The sequence below is a fragment of the Anabrus simplex genome, chromosome 1 (genome assembly GCF_040414725.1).
Source record: "Anabrus simplex isolate iqAnaSimp1 chromosome 1, ASM4041472v1, whole genome shotgun sequence".
Taxonomy (NCBI): domain Eukaryota; kingdom Metazoa; phylum Arthropoda; class Insecta; order Orthoptera; family Tettigoniidae; genus Anabrus; species Anabrus simplex.
The window spans coordinates 641,573,447-641,589,429 of NC_090265.1; the positions used below are offsets into that span (position 1 = coordinate 641,573,447).

Consider the following 15,983-nt stretch of genomic DNA (forward strand, 5'->3'; position numbering starts at 1 on the left):
AAGAGGAAATGAAATAAAATAAGCGCTAATTAAAATAATGGACGGTATGATACTTGTTTGTCCTGCAATATACAGGACCTAACAAAAAAAATTCAGAACTTATTTTCCACACGTAGAAGAAGAAAATATGTTATATGTTGATGGGCCCGAAAACGATTAATTTACGTTAGAACTCACTGGCTACAATCCTGTGTAGAATATTTATTAATAATGAAAAATACGCAAGAACAGATCATATCAGCATAGCACTTACTTTTTCTTATATGAAATGATCAAAATAAACTCCGTTAGTATTGGTACATGCATACGAATATTCCTGGGATTCATCAGCGCATCCGGCATTTTTTTTTTTTGCTAGTGGCTTTACGTCGCACCGACACAGATAGGTCTTATGGCGACTGTGGAATAGGAAAGACCTAGGAGTTGGAAGGAAGCGGCCGTGTCCTTAATTAAGGTACAGCCCCAACATTTGCCTGGTGTGAAAATGGGTAAACACGGAAATGCATCTTCAGGGCTGCTGACATTGGAGTTTGATCCCACTATCTCCCGGATGCAAGCTCTCAGCTGCGCGCCCCTAACCGCACGGCCAACTCGCCCGGTCATCCGGAATTTAGTGCGACGGGGGATTGATGCATGTATCAATGTTAACTGAAGACATTTTGAATATTTCATGTAAGAGTTTCATGTGGAGTACTGGTATTTTCTGTAACGGTCTGTTTTCCACGATTAAGGAAGACCCTATTGAGTTTTAAGTCAAAATAGTCAAAAAAGCAAAATTGAGGTTTTAGCACTAAAGGTTACCGCATTCCTCAGGACACATCTTGATAATTTTTTTTAGTGTGCGGCAATTTTTTTAAATGTCCTGCTGATATATTTAAAAATCCCTTCGAAAGGTCACGCCAACTTCCTCAATGAATAGTTCCAGAATTTCACTGTATTTCATATTTCCGCTTTTGAACTTCCGGCGATTCCTAGCGTGCTGGTCAGTGCTGTTTTCTGTGGACACTTTCCGTAGTTATGTATATAGAAGAATATTAGAAATAGTCAAATTAACCCATTCCCCGTTACGGACGGCAAATAATGTCTAACAGACATTGTCCACCGCACGAGCTTTTTATTTTTGTTTACGTTTGCTGAAAATTTTTTCAAGTTTCATAATTCAGCTTGTGTACAGTGTGTTAGGTTTAACAATAATTCTTACTTGGAATTAATGCCTTATCCCTCGTATGTGATGTGGCTTAGCACAATGGAATATATAAACAATTTTTGTGAAAATTATATCGGTCGGTAGATGCAGAGCGGGTCTCGACCCACAAGTGCACTCTGACCAGCCAACCAAGCAGAGGAAGGGTGGCTATGGCTCTACCGTGGCTCTACCCCCTGCATTCGGGAGTCGGGACAGGGCTGGACCTCACGGCTGGCCCCAACCGTCGGCTGTTCTGAGAATGGTTTTCCGTGGTTTTCCATTTTCCTGCACTAAGGCGAATGCCGGGACAGTTCCTAGTATGCGCGACGGCCGCCAAACCCCTCATCTTCTCCGAGCATCTCCTTCACCGTAACAAATCTCCCGGCCTGAGGGACGGCGCTACCGTCCAAGAGGCCCACCTTCCCCTTCAGGGAAGGAATGAAAACATTAGTAGTAGTAGTCGTGAAAACTATTCCAAATTTTAAACATTCCAAAGATCGATCATTACTGCTAGAGGTACGTATTTTTATCTATAAGTAGAATAGAATGTTAAAAACTTGCTGAGGAGAGGAAAAGGCCCAACAAAGGAGAAATATATAATGCTGGGACGTTCTGATGCACCTACTGTAATTTTATACAAAATTAGCTTTCTCTTAAACTTTATTTTTCAGTATTCAAAATTTCTTGAATTCAGAATTTCTTGAAATATATGCCAGTAAAAAGAGAGCATACCAACTACTACTAAAAGAAGCCAAAAATAATTATAGAGAGGAAGAAGAAAAGAAACTTACAGAACGTGCCAGTCTAGATACTTACTTCGCCCTGAAGCCTAGACAACCGAAGTTTTCCAGGAACTTACCAATGGAAGTTTGGGAAAAGCACTTGAGTGCAGTGCTTCAAGAGAGAGAGAGAGAGAGAAAGAGACACGACCTACTAATTATTTCGTGCCAGTTTTTCAAATAATCCCTAAAATCGACGAGTTTTCAATTAATGAGGTTGTATCAACTATTACAGTATCTAAAGATAACAAGGCATGTGGCCCAGATCACATTTTCAATGAACATCTTAAAGCTGCTCTCCCAAAATTGGGTGAATTCATCACTCACCTAATGAATGAATGCTTGCGGCAAGGTAGGATACCAGACAACTGGAGAAAATCTACTATTAAAATGCTATATAAAGGTAAAGGTGACACCGCAGATCCCAACTCATATAGAGGAATAGCACTAGAATGTACTCTCCTAAAGACTTTAACTTCACTAGTAGGTAAACGTCTCATTAAACTGGTGGAAAGTAACCTACCGGAGTCGCAATTCGGATTTAGAAAAGGAAAATCAACGACTTTCGCTATCCGATGTCTCCAGAATGACATAGAGGAAGCCTTAAAGAAAGCAGGGGGTAAATTGCATGCCATCTTTATAGATTATTCGAAAGCTTTTGACACCGTAAGCAGAACCATACTGTTAAAAAAATTGGAGAGTATCATTGGTAGTACGAACTACCTTATACCGCTTATTAGGAACTTACTGCTCAACAATTCAATAGAAGTAGATGATGGCATTACCAAATCTATTATTTTGGAACAAACAACCGGGGTATTACAGGGAGACCCGTTAAGTCCATTATTATTCATCATTGCGACAGCAGACATAGTGGATTTGGTAAACCAGGAAAGCGTCAAACTATTAATGTACGCTGATGATATGGTCTTAACATCAACGTCAGAGAAGGAACTCCAGGAATCATTCAGCCAAATAGTAGGTTGGATAAATAAAAATGAGCTCAAACTGAATGTAGAAAAAACAGTGTCCATGACGTTTAGTAGAGGGGGGCCTTATGGAACCTTCTTTTATGAAGACCGTAAAGCATTTTAAATACTTGGGTGTAATTTTTCAAACCCAAGGTAATGTTTTCACCATCCATCTCATGGACCGTATAAATGCTTCTATGAAAGCAATATATGACATTAAGCATCTGAGAAACTTTTCTTTAGAAACAGCCATAAAACTCTTTCATCTAAAAATCAGCTCTATAGCAACATATGGCTTGGAAAACATTTGGGAACATTTGAGTATGAAGTAGTTAGATAAAATCGAGAAGTTGAAGGCAAACTACTTGAAACGGGCTCTGTGCCTCTCCAAATATTCTCCTTCCTGGCTCGTGTATGACCTATGCAGAGAGGGATTTCATGTGGAAGAGCTAAGGCTACAGTTGTTACTTCCAGCAACAACACCCTATATACATCTGCTTCGAGACCTACGATCGAAGAAGGCTGACATCTGGGAAGATTTCTACTCTACCGATGCCATGCTAAATCGCGAGTGGGTTCAAGGTGGATATGAACTGCGACACTTGCTGACAAAGTCCTCCGTTCATGGGTACCATTATAAACTATGTAATATAAAGCGTTATCATGAACCAGGTTTGAACTGTGTATGTTCAAGATGTGGTGCACGCTGTACTAGGTACCATGTTTTAAGTTGTAAACAGCGATCAGAATCAGTGGTGAAATTTTGTAACGAAGATTAATACTTTGTATATCAATTCTTTGCACATTGTGCGCATTAAGTAAATTACAATAAAATGTTATTAGTGCACCAAATTTTGCCCGATTTTCTTTAAACTTGACATGTCTGCACTATGATGTTAGATGCATAAACTTTGGTATCCATTTAAAAAAAATGATATTTGACAGACATATGTTGAGTCAAATATGAAAATTTGAGAATTTCTATGAAGAATGCAAAAGGGTGAGAGAAAAGTATTCTAATAATAACAATAATGTAATTATTCAAATAAGAACACCAATAATTTTTCATATGCTCATAGGAACTACATGCAAAAAGTTTCGAAGCAAAAATCCAAAAATGGTATACAAGGGATGTTTTTAAATTATTCAAATTTTTATAAAATATGTTATAAATCTGAAACTATGATACAAAAAATGTTCGAAATTATAGGATAATCTTAATCTTAACAAAATTAATGAGCTCGTAAAATACGGCGAATATCGGATGAAAATTGTAGAACGTACAAAACTCAGAAGGGGGCCGATGACCTTCGACGTTAGGCCCCTTAAAATATACTATGTAGAGTTTTAGAAAGTGGGTTCTAACATGGAAATAATGTGTTTCCGGACCCATGTCCATGTAACATATTTTATTATTCTATGAGCGAGGAATGTGTCTTGAAAGTTTGACCGTACTTTATTGTTACACTCTGTATAACACAATAGACAATTTTGCATCTGGAAAAAAATGTAAAATGTGCAAAAATATTTTAATTTTTAATTTAGTAATAGGGAACAAACTGTAAACATAATCATTTGAATTAATGTCTCAAGACTATTTGTATTACACGTGATAGGGTGTTAGAAAATGGGAGTATTCTACTTAGACTATTCTGTGCTCAAAAAATAAAGGAAATTAATTTTTTTTCACTCCATACGATCTGATGATTATTTGATCCACGTTCGTGCCATTTCTCACACAATGAAGGGTAAGGAAAAATGCACTTGATAAGAGCAGAGAAGTACTTACCATGTCTTAATCTCCTCGGGAGTGTACTGCACGCGGGGGATGGGCTGACCACTGCGGAGGAAGACACAAACATTGGTTTCAGTTCACTTCACAAGTACAATGCAATCCAATTATCAGGGAGCGGACGACTATTGACAGTCTACTTTGAAACACCTTATCTCCCAAGCTGTACTCCAACTGGCTGACTTGTTTCCACTACTAGATGCGCTGAGTGTGTTATAAATGAGTTTCTTACTTATCTGAAGTAAAAAGGAAATATCTCTATTGATTGTCGCGTTACATAGAATATTTAAGTTTCATAAGATCGATATTGTCTACTTTATAGCTTAGTTAAAAGGGGAGTCATGAGTGAAATTTGGAATTTCTACAATTTATCACTTATTATAATAAAATATTAAAACACAGGCATAGATTAATAAGATAGAGATCGACACAACATTTGAAGTTGATTAGTTAATTTGTTTCAAAGTTAGTAAAAGTGATATTTATTTTATATGTTGCATGAAAAATACTCATATACATATTAATAACTCCGGATTTTGCAGTCACGTATAAATTGTTGGTAATATAGTTTTTCAGGTTTTAATTATTCATACAATAGGCAAAAAGGTAGTTTGATATTTTAGGTGAAAAAAATATGAAGGAGTCCGCCTCTGTGGTGTAGTGGTTAGTGTGATTAGCTGCCACCCCCGCAGACCTGGGTTCGATTCCCGGCTCTACCACGTAATTTGAAAAGTGGTATGAGGGCTGGAACGGGGCCCACTCAGCCTCGGGAGGGATGGACGATGGGATAGGGAAGGCCTAGGAGTGGAAAAGAAGTGGCCGTGGCCTTAATTAATGTACAGCCCCAGCATTTGCCTGGTGTGAAAATGGGAAACCACGGGAAAACCAAATTCAGGGCTACCGACAGTGGGATTCGAACCCACTATTTCCCGAATGCAAACTCACAGCTGCGCGACTCTAACCGCACGGCCAACTCGCCCAGTAAAAGAGGAAATCTTCCTGGTGGTGTTGCGAACAGCCAAGCTCATGGGGAGGGGGAAAATTATGTTGGTGAAATTACGCGTGAGGAAGTGGAAAATATGATAAATAAACTCCATCGTCAAAAAGCAGCAGGAATAGATGAAATTAGACCTGAAATGGTGAAGTATAGTGGGAAGGCAGGGATGAAATGGCTTCATAGAGTAGTAAGATTAGCATGGAGTGTTGGTAAGGTACCTTCGGATTGGACAAAAGCAGTAATTGTACCTATCTATAAGCAAGGGAACAGGAATGATTGCAACTATCGAGGTATCTCATTGATTAGTATTGTGATAGTATATATATCACACCCTCGCACTATATGTAGAAGTGACAGATATTATTGTCAGTATTAGATTTATTATTATTATTATTATTATTATTATTATTATTATTATTATTATTATTATTACCTGCATTTCAATAGTATATTTTGTCATTAATATTTGTAAGTTGGGAGGTCTCCATATATGGTAGGTATGAGTAATCTGTTTTGTACAATGGCTGGGAAAACATTGCTATATTGAACTTGGAGACTTGGCATGAGTCATGTATATATCCCAGTCTGATGAGATGAGCTTGTTGTTGTACTCAGAAAGTTCTATGACTCAGGTGAAACACCCCAGAGTTTGCTATTATCTTGGGACCAAGAAGAAGTTCACGGCGTGGTCTTGACTGGAGGATCCACTCAGGATTGGCTGGCCAGAATCAATCTAGGCGTATCATGTGAGAGAAAGTGGAATCCTGATGTCTATAAAGGTTGATCATACGGCGGGAAACCACAGGAGAACGAGCTTGAGTGCGTTAGCGAGAGGACGTACGTGCCTATCGCTCCTCTGTCCCTCTCCTCTCACCGAGACCTTCGAGACTTCGAGAGACTACACTACCTGCCCCAACCGGTTACCGCTTCTCGGCACCTAGGGTTAGTTAGGGAACTCTGTGGTCCAGGGACCCGCTTAACAACGGATCATCCCGCGCCCACTAGCTCGAATTAGAACGTCAATACATGAACACACACGGGACCAGGCTCACATTTCCAGAAAGAGCAATAATGAGCTTCGGAAAGAGCAATTTGTCGGCAAGCCTGGAATCATACAGACACTCAACGACGAAATTCGAGAACTGACGGAGAGTGAGGAGCTGCCGTTATTACGGCACTTTGACCACTCAACGGCTGTCAACTCATCAGCGGAGGGCAAAGCGCAGTTATCATTGCGCCGCCCCCCGCCAATCACTCCCATCGGCAATATATTATTTAATAATAATGTATTGAATATAACACTAGGGCCATACGCAACAAGCGCGCATACCGTCTCGCTACCGGCCGTTGCTCCGGTCAATGACCCGGCCGAGCGGGAGCTGGGGTGACTCACCGCCTAGCGTGCTCCGAGAGCAGGAAACGAAATGCGCTGGAGGAGCTGCGAGCAGACTTCACCCCTGACTCACAGCAAATAAACCTGACGCAAAACGTTTACCTGACGGGGCGCGCTATGCACAACTATGCGTGCACCACCACCACCAAACACAACCACCACCACGACATCTCCGATCACCACCTCGTCAGTATGGGCCAGTTCGCACATACCGGTGCAGCCGCTCCCTACTCGGCCGGCCAGCCAGATAGCTGACCCCCGAAATAAGAGCAGGCGGCGCCTGGAGACCGAGCTGGAGTGCGTGACGTTGTGTGAGGGCGACCGGGAACCGGGGCTCAGTCCCGAAATGCCGGAACCCGAGCACGGCAAGGAACAGTCGCATGGCTCCGCTGAGCCAGCGACTATGGAGGAGCAACATACACTGGAGACTCGACTGGTGATGGACCTATCAGGTACATCCCGGGAGGCCAAATCTGAAAGCTCCGAGGGAGAGGGATTCCTTGGGCACGAGGTGACCGAACCCGAGGTCCCAGCCACCCAGCCTGGAAACCAGGGTGACGGCTTCAGGGAGGCTAAAGGGAGGAAGAGGGGGAAGAGGAAAGGCAAGGACCCCAGCCCCTGAGCTGTAAGGCTCAGAAAGGCAGGGCACGGAATCCAAGTACCCGAGCCGATAGCAGCACAGAAACATCTATCGGCTCAACCCAGCTACAGCATACCACACACAAGAGGCAGACTCGTCAGAGCCCACTTCAACCACCACAAACAGAACCAAACACCCGTAAGGGGTCAAACCCCTACCCCTTACGGTATACACCAAGCACACCAAGAAACTTGGAATGTAGCTCCTCAAAAAGCTGCCGCATGAACAGAGAAAATATTAATTCTATAGGCCGAGATTAGACGCACATGAAGCGATCCGGCTACACATGCCAAGCTTTGAGAGCTATGAAATCACTTTCGAGGTGCTAAAAGGGCTAAATATTAATTTTGTAAAAGTATTGCCCAACAGCACTATGAAGCGGTTCGTAGTGAGGACCCCCATTAACGGAAGTAATGCGGATGAAATCCAGTTAGCTCTGAAAGCGCAGGATATCCCCGCTTTCTCTGTGGTGTGGATGCGAACAGGGAATAGGCCAGCCAAAGGCAACCTATTCCTTGTTGCCGTGGCGGACACCCCAGGAGCGGACAACCTAAGGAAAATGCGGATGCTCGCGAACATGCTGGTGTCAGTTGAGCCGTACCGCCCAGCCACTGGCCCCCAATGTGGAGTGTGTCAGAGATATGGCCATCCAGGGGCGGAGTGCCGACTGGAGCCCAGGTCCCGCAGATGCGCCGCCTCCCACTTGTCCCGCGACTGCCCCCACGGCAGCGACCCCGCGTACTCCAAGTGCGCTAACTGCGGGGGGAAACAAGCGGCTAACTTTAAGAACTGTCCCAACCGCAGGAACTTCGAAGCCGCCTTTCAAGGCAAAGGGCCACAGGGTGACAAGCGTGGCAACTCTAAAGTCCAAGCAGGCTCTTCAGGCACAGGCGCTTCACGCACAAAGAAATCAGGCCCCTCAGGCAAAAAGGACCCTTCAGGTCCTGCAGGCCCTTCAGGCACAAAGGGCCAAAAGCAACGCCCTTGAGGCAATCAGTGCCCATCAGGGGGAGGTCTCTTGAATTTTAAACCTACACGGACGGAGGGTAAACACAACCCTGGGCCCTCAGCCCAACTAGCCCCTACCTCCGTCCAAACCAAGACCTCCGACCATAATAGAAAGAAGGCCCAGCCCCAAGCAACGAACCAAAGGCAGGTTAAGTCCACGCAAGCTCCCCTCGAGCTGCCACAGGACCCGCCCCAGGCCAGCTCCATCCCCGCAGAAAACCTGCCAATAGTACAAAGGCATCCGCACCACCGCCCCCAACGCCCGCCCCCTGCACCATACCAGCCTCTACCTCTCACCACCTACACAGATGCAACAAACAGATGGGAGCATGGTAGCAAAGGTGTTCAGGGGAAAGGTATTCGAAATTCTGAAATACGTCTTCCCGAACCTGAACCTAACCGAAATCATAACCACTGGAGTTATTATAGCCAAACTGCTGGCTACAACCCTCTCAATCACACGGCTAGGGGACCTGACGAACGCGATCTCCGACCTCCTAACCCAAGATGGCTGAACAACCCAGCGAGGATAATAATAACAATAATAACGATAACAACTACACCAACAACACACAAGGGCTTAGAGTACTAATATTGAACTGCCAGGGCGTCAGGTCCAGAAAATAAGCGAACACTATTCATGTAGCACTCCTAACAGAAACGTTCCTCCCACCGGGGAAGAAGTTCAACATAAGAGGCTACAAAATACACAGAAGCGATAAGGCCAACGGAGTTGGAGGGGTGGCAGTTCTGGTAAGAAAGGACATGAAACATATGGAGGTGGACATACCAGAGCTGGTCGAATTGGAGGCATGCGGAATTGCCATGCCAGTCCGAGGAACACTCATAAAGTCATAGCGGCATACTCCAGACCGAAAAGCCTAAACACACAAGACATAGAAGCAGTACTAAGGCTAAATCGAAACACGATCCTAGGAGGAGACCTAAATTCGAAACACGCCAGCTGGGGCTGCCTGAAACCTAACTCAGAAGGCACAAGGCTGTACAACCACACGCTATCCCAGGACTATGTGGTAACAGCCCCCAGCGAACCCACGTTCCTAGTGCCAAACGATCAGGTCTCCGATATACTAGACATAGCCCTACTGCGACATATTCTTCAAGGGCATAGCATAACGGTAGTGAACGACCTTGGGCCGAGGCACCAACCAGTGATATTTACACTAAATGTGAATCCAGAGGATTATGAAAACAACCCCAAGCGTACGTTCAACTGTAAAGCAGCCAAATGGGACAAATTCGAACACAAACTAAACACACTCCTACAGGGAAGTGAGGGGATGCTATTAGACAGCACAGCCCAAATTGACGAAGCAGTCACAACCCTAGTAAAAGCAATTCAAGCAGCGTCACCAGCGAGCATAACAGTAAGCGAACACAAAGAATACCCTCATTTCGAAATTCCAGCCCACATAAAGGAATTAATACGCAAGCGTAACAGCCACAGACGCAACTGGGCACGATACCATAGAGGCTACGACCGCATTATGAAAAATGAACTCAACGCAGAAATACAAATAAAACTGCAGGAATGCAGGTCGCGAGAATGGAACAACAAACTCCGTCTATTCGACACAAACACCAGCCCTGTGTGGAACTTAGCGAGACACTTCACTCGTGAAACACACAGCATCCCTACTATTAAGGGACCTAACGGCCCGGTATATGAGAACCGCGATAAAGCGGAAGTCATAGCGGACTCGATCGAGGCGGCATTCACTTCGAAAGAAATACCATCTGACCCCGCCTTCACCAGGCGAACCGAGGCAAAGGGAGCTGACTTCCTCGAAAACGCACCTAAGCCGGAGGTTAAGAGGACAAATATATACGAAATTAAGTGGATTATTGGTCATCTTAACCCAAAGAAGGCGCCTGGCCCAGACGAGATACAGAATATTATAATTGAGAAATTAACACACACAGCCCTAACACTACTTACCGTCATCTTCAATGCAATGTTCAGACTCCAATACTATCTTGAACAATGGAAAAGCGCCAGGATACTCGTATTCGGAAAACCAGGCAAAGACAAGTCAGACCCTAACAATTACAGGCCTATCAGCCTCCTGGACGCCCTCAGTAAAGTATTCGAGAAAATCCTACTGAAAAGGCTAATAGGGCATATCAAGGAAAAAGGAATAATTCGCAACGAGCAATTTGGCTTCAGGAACGCGCATTCTGCCCCACAACTACTCACGCGATTCATAGAACAAGCCACCATAGGTTTCAATAAACGAAGGGACACAGGTACGGTATTCCTTGATATACAAAAAGATTTGACAAAGTCTGGCACGAAGGCCTACCAGCGAAACTAATAGACCTCGAATTCCACCCAGGCTATATAAGGCTTATCAAATCCTATCTGGAGGGCCGGGAGTTCCAAGTTGACGTACACAACAAGCTGTCAAACACGCGAAGGATTAGAGCGGGCGTGGCCCAAAAGTCCCTTATTGGCCTAATCCTCTTCGTCCTATATACAAACGACATGCCCACTACGGAACTTACCACTACACACCTCTACGCTGATGACACTGCTATCACAGTTCAGCACCCAAAACTAGCGTGCGCTCGGAAGAGGTTACAAGTAGCGCTACGAACTCTCGAGCCCTGGCTAACGAAATGGCGCATCGAGGTCAATGTTGACAAGTGTCAAGCCGTGCTGTTCACTAGGAGGAACAGACGCACACGCAGAGCAGTCAATATAAAACCGCTAAAGCTTTTCAATCAAGATATAGCATGGCATGACAAAGCCAAAACTTAGCAGTAGTCCTAGACCGAAAGCCCACCATGCTACACCACATCAAAGATATTCAAAGGAAAGCTCACATTAGACTCAGCCAGCTATACACTATACTGAACAAAAAGTCCAGTATAAACACAGCCGTAGCCATAAACATGTACAAGGCCATAATGAGGTCAATAATCATGCACGCAGCCCCAGCGTGGGGGTTCACTGCAAAGTCGAACCTGGATAAGCTAGAACGAATACAAAATAAATGTATACGAGCAACGGTCAAACTCCCTTTCGACACACCAATAGGCCAATTACGCCATATTGCGAAAGTCAGCTCGATAAAAAACCACATACGTAAACAAACACTAAGAATGTACACAAAGTCATGGAGTAATAAGATCAGCCCGCTAGTAAGCGCGATCGGACGCTACGACGTCGATCTTTACACCAAGTACCCCACACTGAAACGCATTCTCTTCAGCCACCGGGTTGGAGGGACGAAGGGCCGATAGCTGGCCCCCTCCCCAAGCTGACACCTAGACAACACTTAAACCCGCACACTGCAGACAACATGTACCTATGTAAATATGTAAATATGCTCCTTTGATTACAGCTATCTTTATCCCAGGGACCAGGCGAGGAAAGATTGATAAGAAACACAACACGAGAAGACGATGGCAACGCAGCTAGACGGCCAAGGACGAATTAATCCACCCCCGCCCCCCGAAAGAGACACAGGGGCGGAAAATCAGCCCGCGCCCTATTACGAAGACAGCAGTACTAATATAGTTATTTATTTGTTTGTGTTATTTTACTATTATTTAGGTAGAACACTGGACATGAGAGCAGGCAAGCAAGCTGGCACTCCAACGAGCACCTGTATATATATATTTACTGTTACTAATAATCCTAGCACAGTTGCAGATCTGCAGTGACAAGTGTGTTCCAACAACACCGCACAAAGGGACATCGCCGGGCGGAAGAAGAAGACAGCCCCTTGCACCAAGTAAGGCTTGGCTCTTAATTTCTCTCTTCAAACGGAGACTTGGCACCAGGGACCACTGGCTGCTAGGCAAAGGGACGAACCTGTAGCCCAGAGCCCAGACGCTAGTGGACCCGAGCCGATCCGGCAGTGACAAGAAAGACTGATCCCCATAATAACAGACAATGGCAAGGAAATGGTTTATGATTGCATGACACATATTCCTAACTAACACAACCTCTATGCTTTTCCAGCCCACATCCTTACATGTGCTATCACAAGATGTCAGGTTACATGTTGTCTATTTCTCTTTCCTGCCTATGTGGTTTTTCGCTGACCATTCAATACCACACCTTAACACTATCCAACAAACACAAACTCTTGCCGTGGTAGCGAGTCTAACTCGGAAACCGGCAGATACTCCTTGTATCACTTTCCCACTCTTCCCTGCTTTTTCTTCTTAGAAATGAATAACATGTTTGAGACCATGTAGATTGAGTCGATGGTCACGGCGGGGGAGCGGGCTACGGGGGCTCCCCGTAAGAAAGGGAAACCACACACACTGTACGGAAAGGAAGTAGTGCTAACACATAGGGAGTGAAACTGGATATACGGTACTGGACTGGACTTAAAACGTTCGTGGAACGTAGTCATTTTATATTCGTGGAAAGTGGCTCATCTACAACTGTGGAGTGCTTAAACATTTGGTATTGTGTAACTTGTGGTGGTTTGGTATTATATGTTGGTGAAAGCTATCTCAGATTTTCCATAATTGATGCTCAGGAACGACAAGCGTGTGTTGCTCAATCTTTATAACAAGTGTTAGACTCAGTGAAGAAAGTATTACAAGGTACAGTATCTGTCTGTGTGATATTATAAGTGACGATTATGAGAATCGGCAAGTCGTGTTGATACAGAGACAGTGAAGGGTACTTATCTACATATGTGTACATTGTTCAACGGACTAATCACAAATGGTGGCTTAGTTCTCGCTTTCGTTTTCCCACTGTTTTCTTTGTTGTTGTTGTAAATATGGAGTCTTCCAGTAATATTTTGTTTGTGTATTATAAGTGTATTTTGGTGTGTTGATGAGGTGCTCATGCACGGATTTTATTGAGAATATAATTAGATATTTTAGAATCAGTGGAGTTATTGATGAACCTACGTGCAGTTCCTACCTATTTAGTAGTTTTCAGAAGGTTAGATAAGGCCTGAAGCAGATGTACTATTACACAGTATTATGTACACGCCCTGGGAGATAAAGAATTATCATGCTCTATCTAAATTCGAGGGATCTATTCTGGTGAACTCTGGCGCCCATACTACGGACATTTCAATGAATTATTTTTATTAATTTTATTTATTTATATATTTTTATTTATGATATTTATCACAAACATTCAGTATACCAGTGAAAGGGAGGGTACGATCAGTCGTCGAGAGGAATTTGGATGAAAACCAGTGTGGTTTTAGACCACAGAGAGGCTGTTAGGAACAGATTTTCAGTATGCGCCAGGTAATTGAAAAATGCTACGAGAGGAATAGGTAGTTGTGTTTATGTTCCGTAGATTTAGAGAAAGCATATGACAGGATACCGAGGGAAAAGATGTTCGCCATACTGGGGGGCTATGGAATTAAACGTACATTATTAAAAGCAATCAAAGGCATTTATGTTGACAATTGGGCTTCAGTGAGAATTTATGGTAGAATGAGTTCTTGGTTCAGGGTACTTACAGGAGTTAGACAAAGCTGTGATCTTTCACCTTTGCTGCTCGTAGTTTACATGGATCATCTGCTGAAAGGTATAAAATGGCAGGGAGGGATTCAGTTAGGTGGAAATGTAGTAAGCAGTCTGGCCTATTCTGACGGCTTGGTCTTAATGGCAGATTGTGCCGAAAGCCTGCAGTCTAATATCTTGGAACTTGAAAATAGGTGCAATGAGTATGGTGTGAATATTAGCCTTTCGAAGACTAAATTGATGTCAGTAGGTAAGAAATTCAATGGAAATGAATGTCAGATTGGTGATACAAAGCTAGAACAGGTCGATAATTTCAAGTATTTGGGTTGTGTGTTTTATAGGATGGTAATATAGTACGTGAGATTGAATCAAGGTGTAGTAAAGCTAATGCAGCGAGTTCGCAGTTGCGATCAACAGTATTCTGTAAGAAGGAAGTCAGCTCCCAGACGAAACTATCCTTACATCAGTCTGTTTTCAGACCAACTTTGCTTTACGGGGGCGAAAGCTGGCTGGACTCAGGATATTTTGTTCATAAGTTAGAAGTAACAGACATGAATGTAGCGAGAATTATTGCTGGTACAAACAGGTGGGAACAATGGCAAGAAGGTACTCGGAATGAGGAGGTAAAGGCTAATTTAGGAATGAAATCGACGGATGAAGCTATACGCATAAACCGGCTTCGGTGGTGGGGTCATGTGTGGGGAATGGAGGAGGATATGTTACCTAGGAGAATAATGGGCTCTGTTATGGAGGGTAAGGGAAGCAGAGGTAGACCAGGACGACGATAGTTAGACTCACTTTCTAATGATTTAAAGATAAGAGGTATAGAACTAAATGAGGCCACAACACTAGTTGCAAATAGAGGATTGTGGCGACGTTTAGTAAATTCACAGAGGCTTGCAGACTGAACGCTGAAAGGCATAACAGTCTATAATGATAATGTATGTATGATGTTTAAATTTATAATTGTGGATTTGGACTGAAGAAGACCGCTAAATACTATCATTATTATTAAGATTTAATATTTAGGCCTTGGTAGGAAAACGTGAACTGTTAATTATGAAAAACGTGAAAATTGATTTTGAGGAATGCTTCTTTTAAGGAAATTTTGTAATATTTTTTAATTGTTTCAAAATTGAATGTATTTTTTGAGCACCTTGTTTGGGCACGTGTAGATTTCCGATTGTGAAATTGCTATGTTTCGTGAATCCAACTCTCTTGAACTTGCCCATATAAGTATATGTATTTTTATTGGTCGGAATAACGACCTTTTCCATTGGTGAACACGGAGGTCTAGAGAGACTCTGTGTTTTCATTGGTTACCTTGTAATCGTACGATTTCCGGTTTCGGGCTCCTCGTGAGAGCAAAGTCTACTGTCCGTGTCTTTGAATTCTGTTCGCCTCAGCGGGCGGACGCGCTTTGCGCCCGTCCCGCATTGAGTCCCCGGTCTCTCACGGCAAGCGCTAAGTTATTGGTTTTCACTTCATTTAAATTCATTCTTGTGTTTCGACCTTTTCTTATTTAAAGTAAAATTTTCGAGGTAATGTAAGATTTTATTTTGCGTGTCGGAGTTTGCTGTAGATTCCCTCATTCACCAATTTCGCTTTTCTGAATGACTGTGTAATTGACGTACATTTAAATGTTTTTGGAATTCGCCTTACTGTAAATCTTCATCAACTCATATCTTAAAGTTTATCCATATCGTCGGAGGTAGGTACCTTTTGTTTTATAAATTTATTTG

At 43.3% G+C, this 15,983-nt stretch overlaps 1 protein-coding gene across 2 annotated transcripts in view; it reads right to left on the reverse strand.

Annotated features, from left to right (window-relative positions):
- Positions 1-15,983, reverse strand: part of Trhn (tryptophan hydroxylase) — a 177,785-nt gene that overhangs the window by 63,286 nt on the left and 98,516 nt on the right. For both annotated transcript variants that reach the window (XM_067135743.2, XM_067135741.2), the window contains one exon: positions 4,726-4,776. In XM_067135743.2, the coding sequence (XP_066991844.1) occupies positions 4,726-4,776 (51 nt within the window). The remainder of the gene's footprint in view (positions 1-4,725; positions 4,777-15,983) is intronic.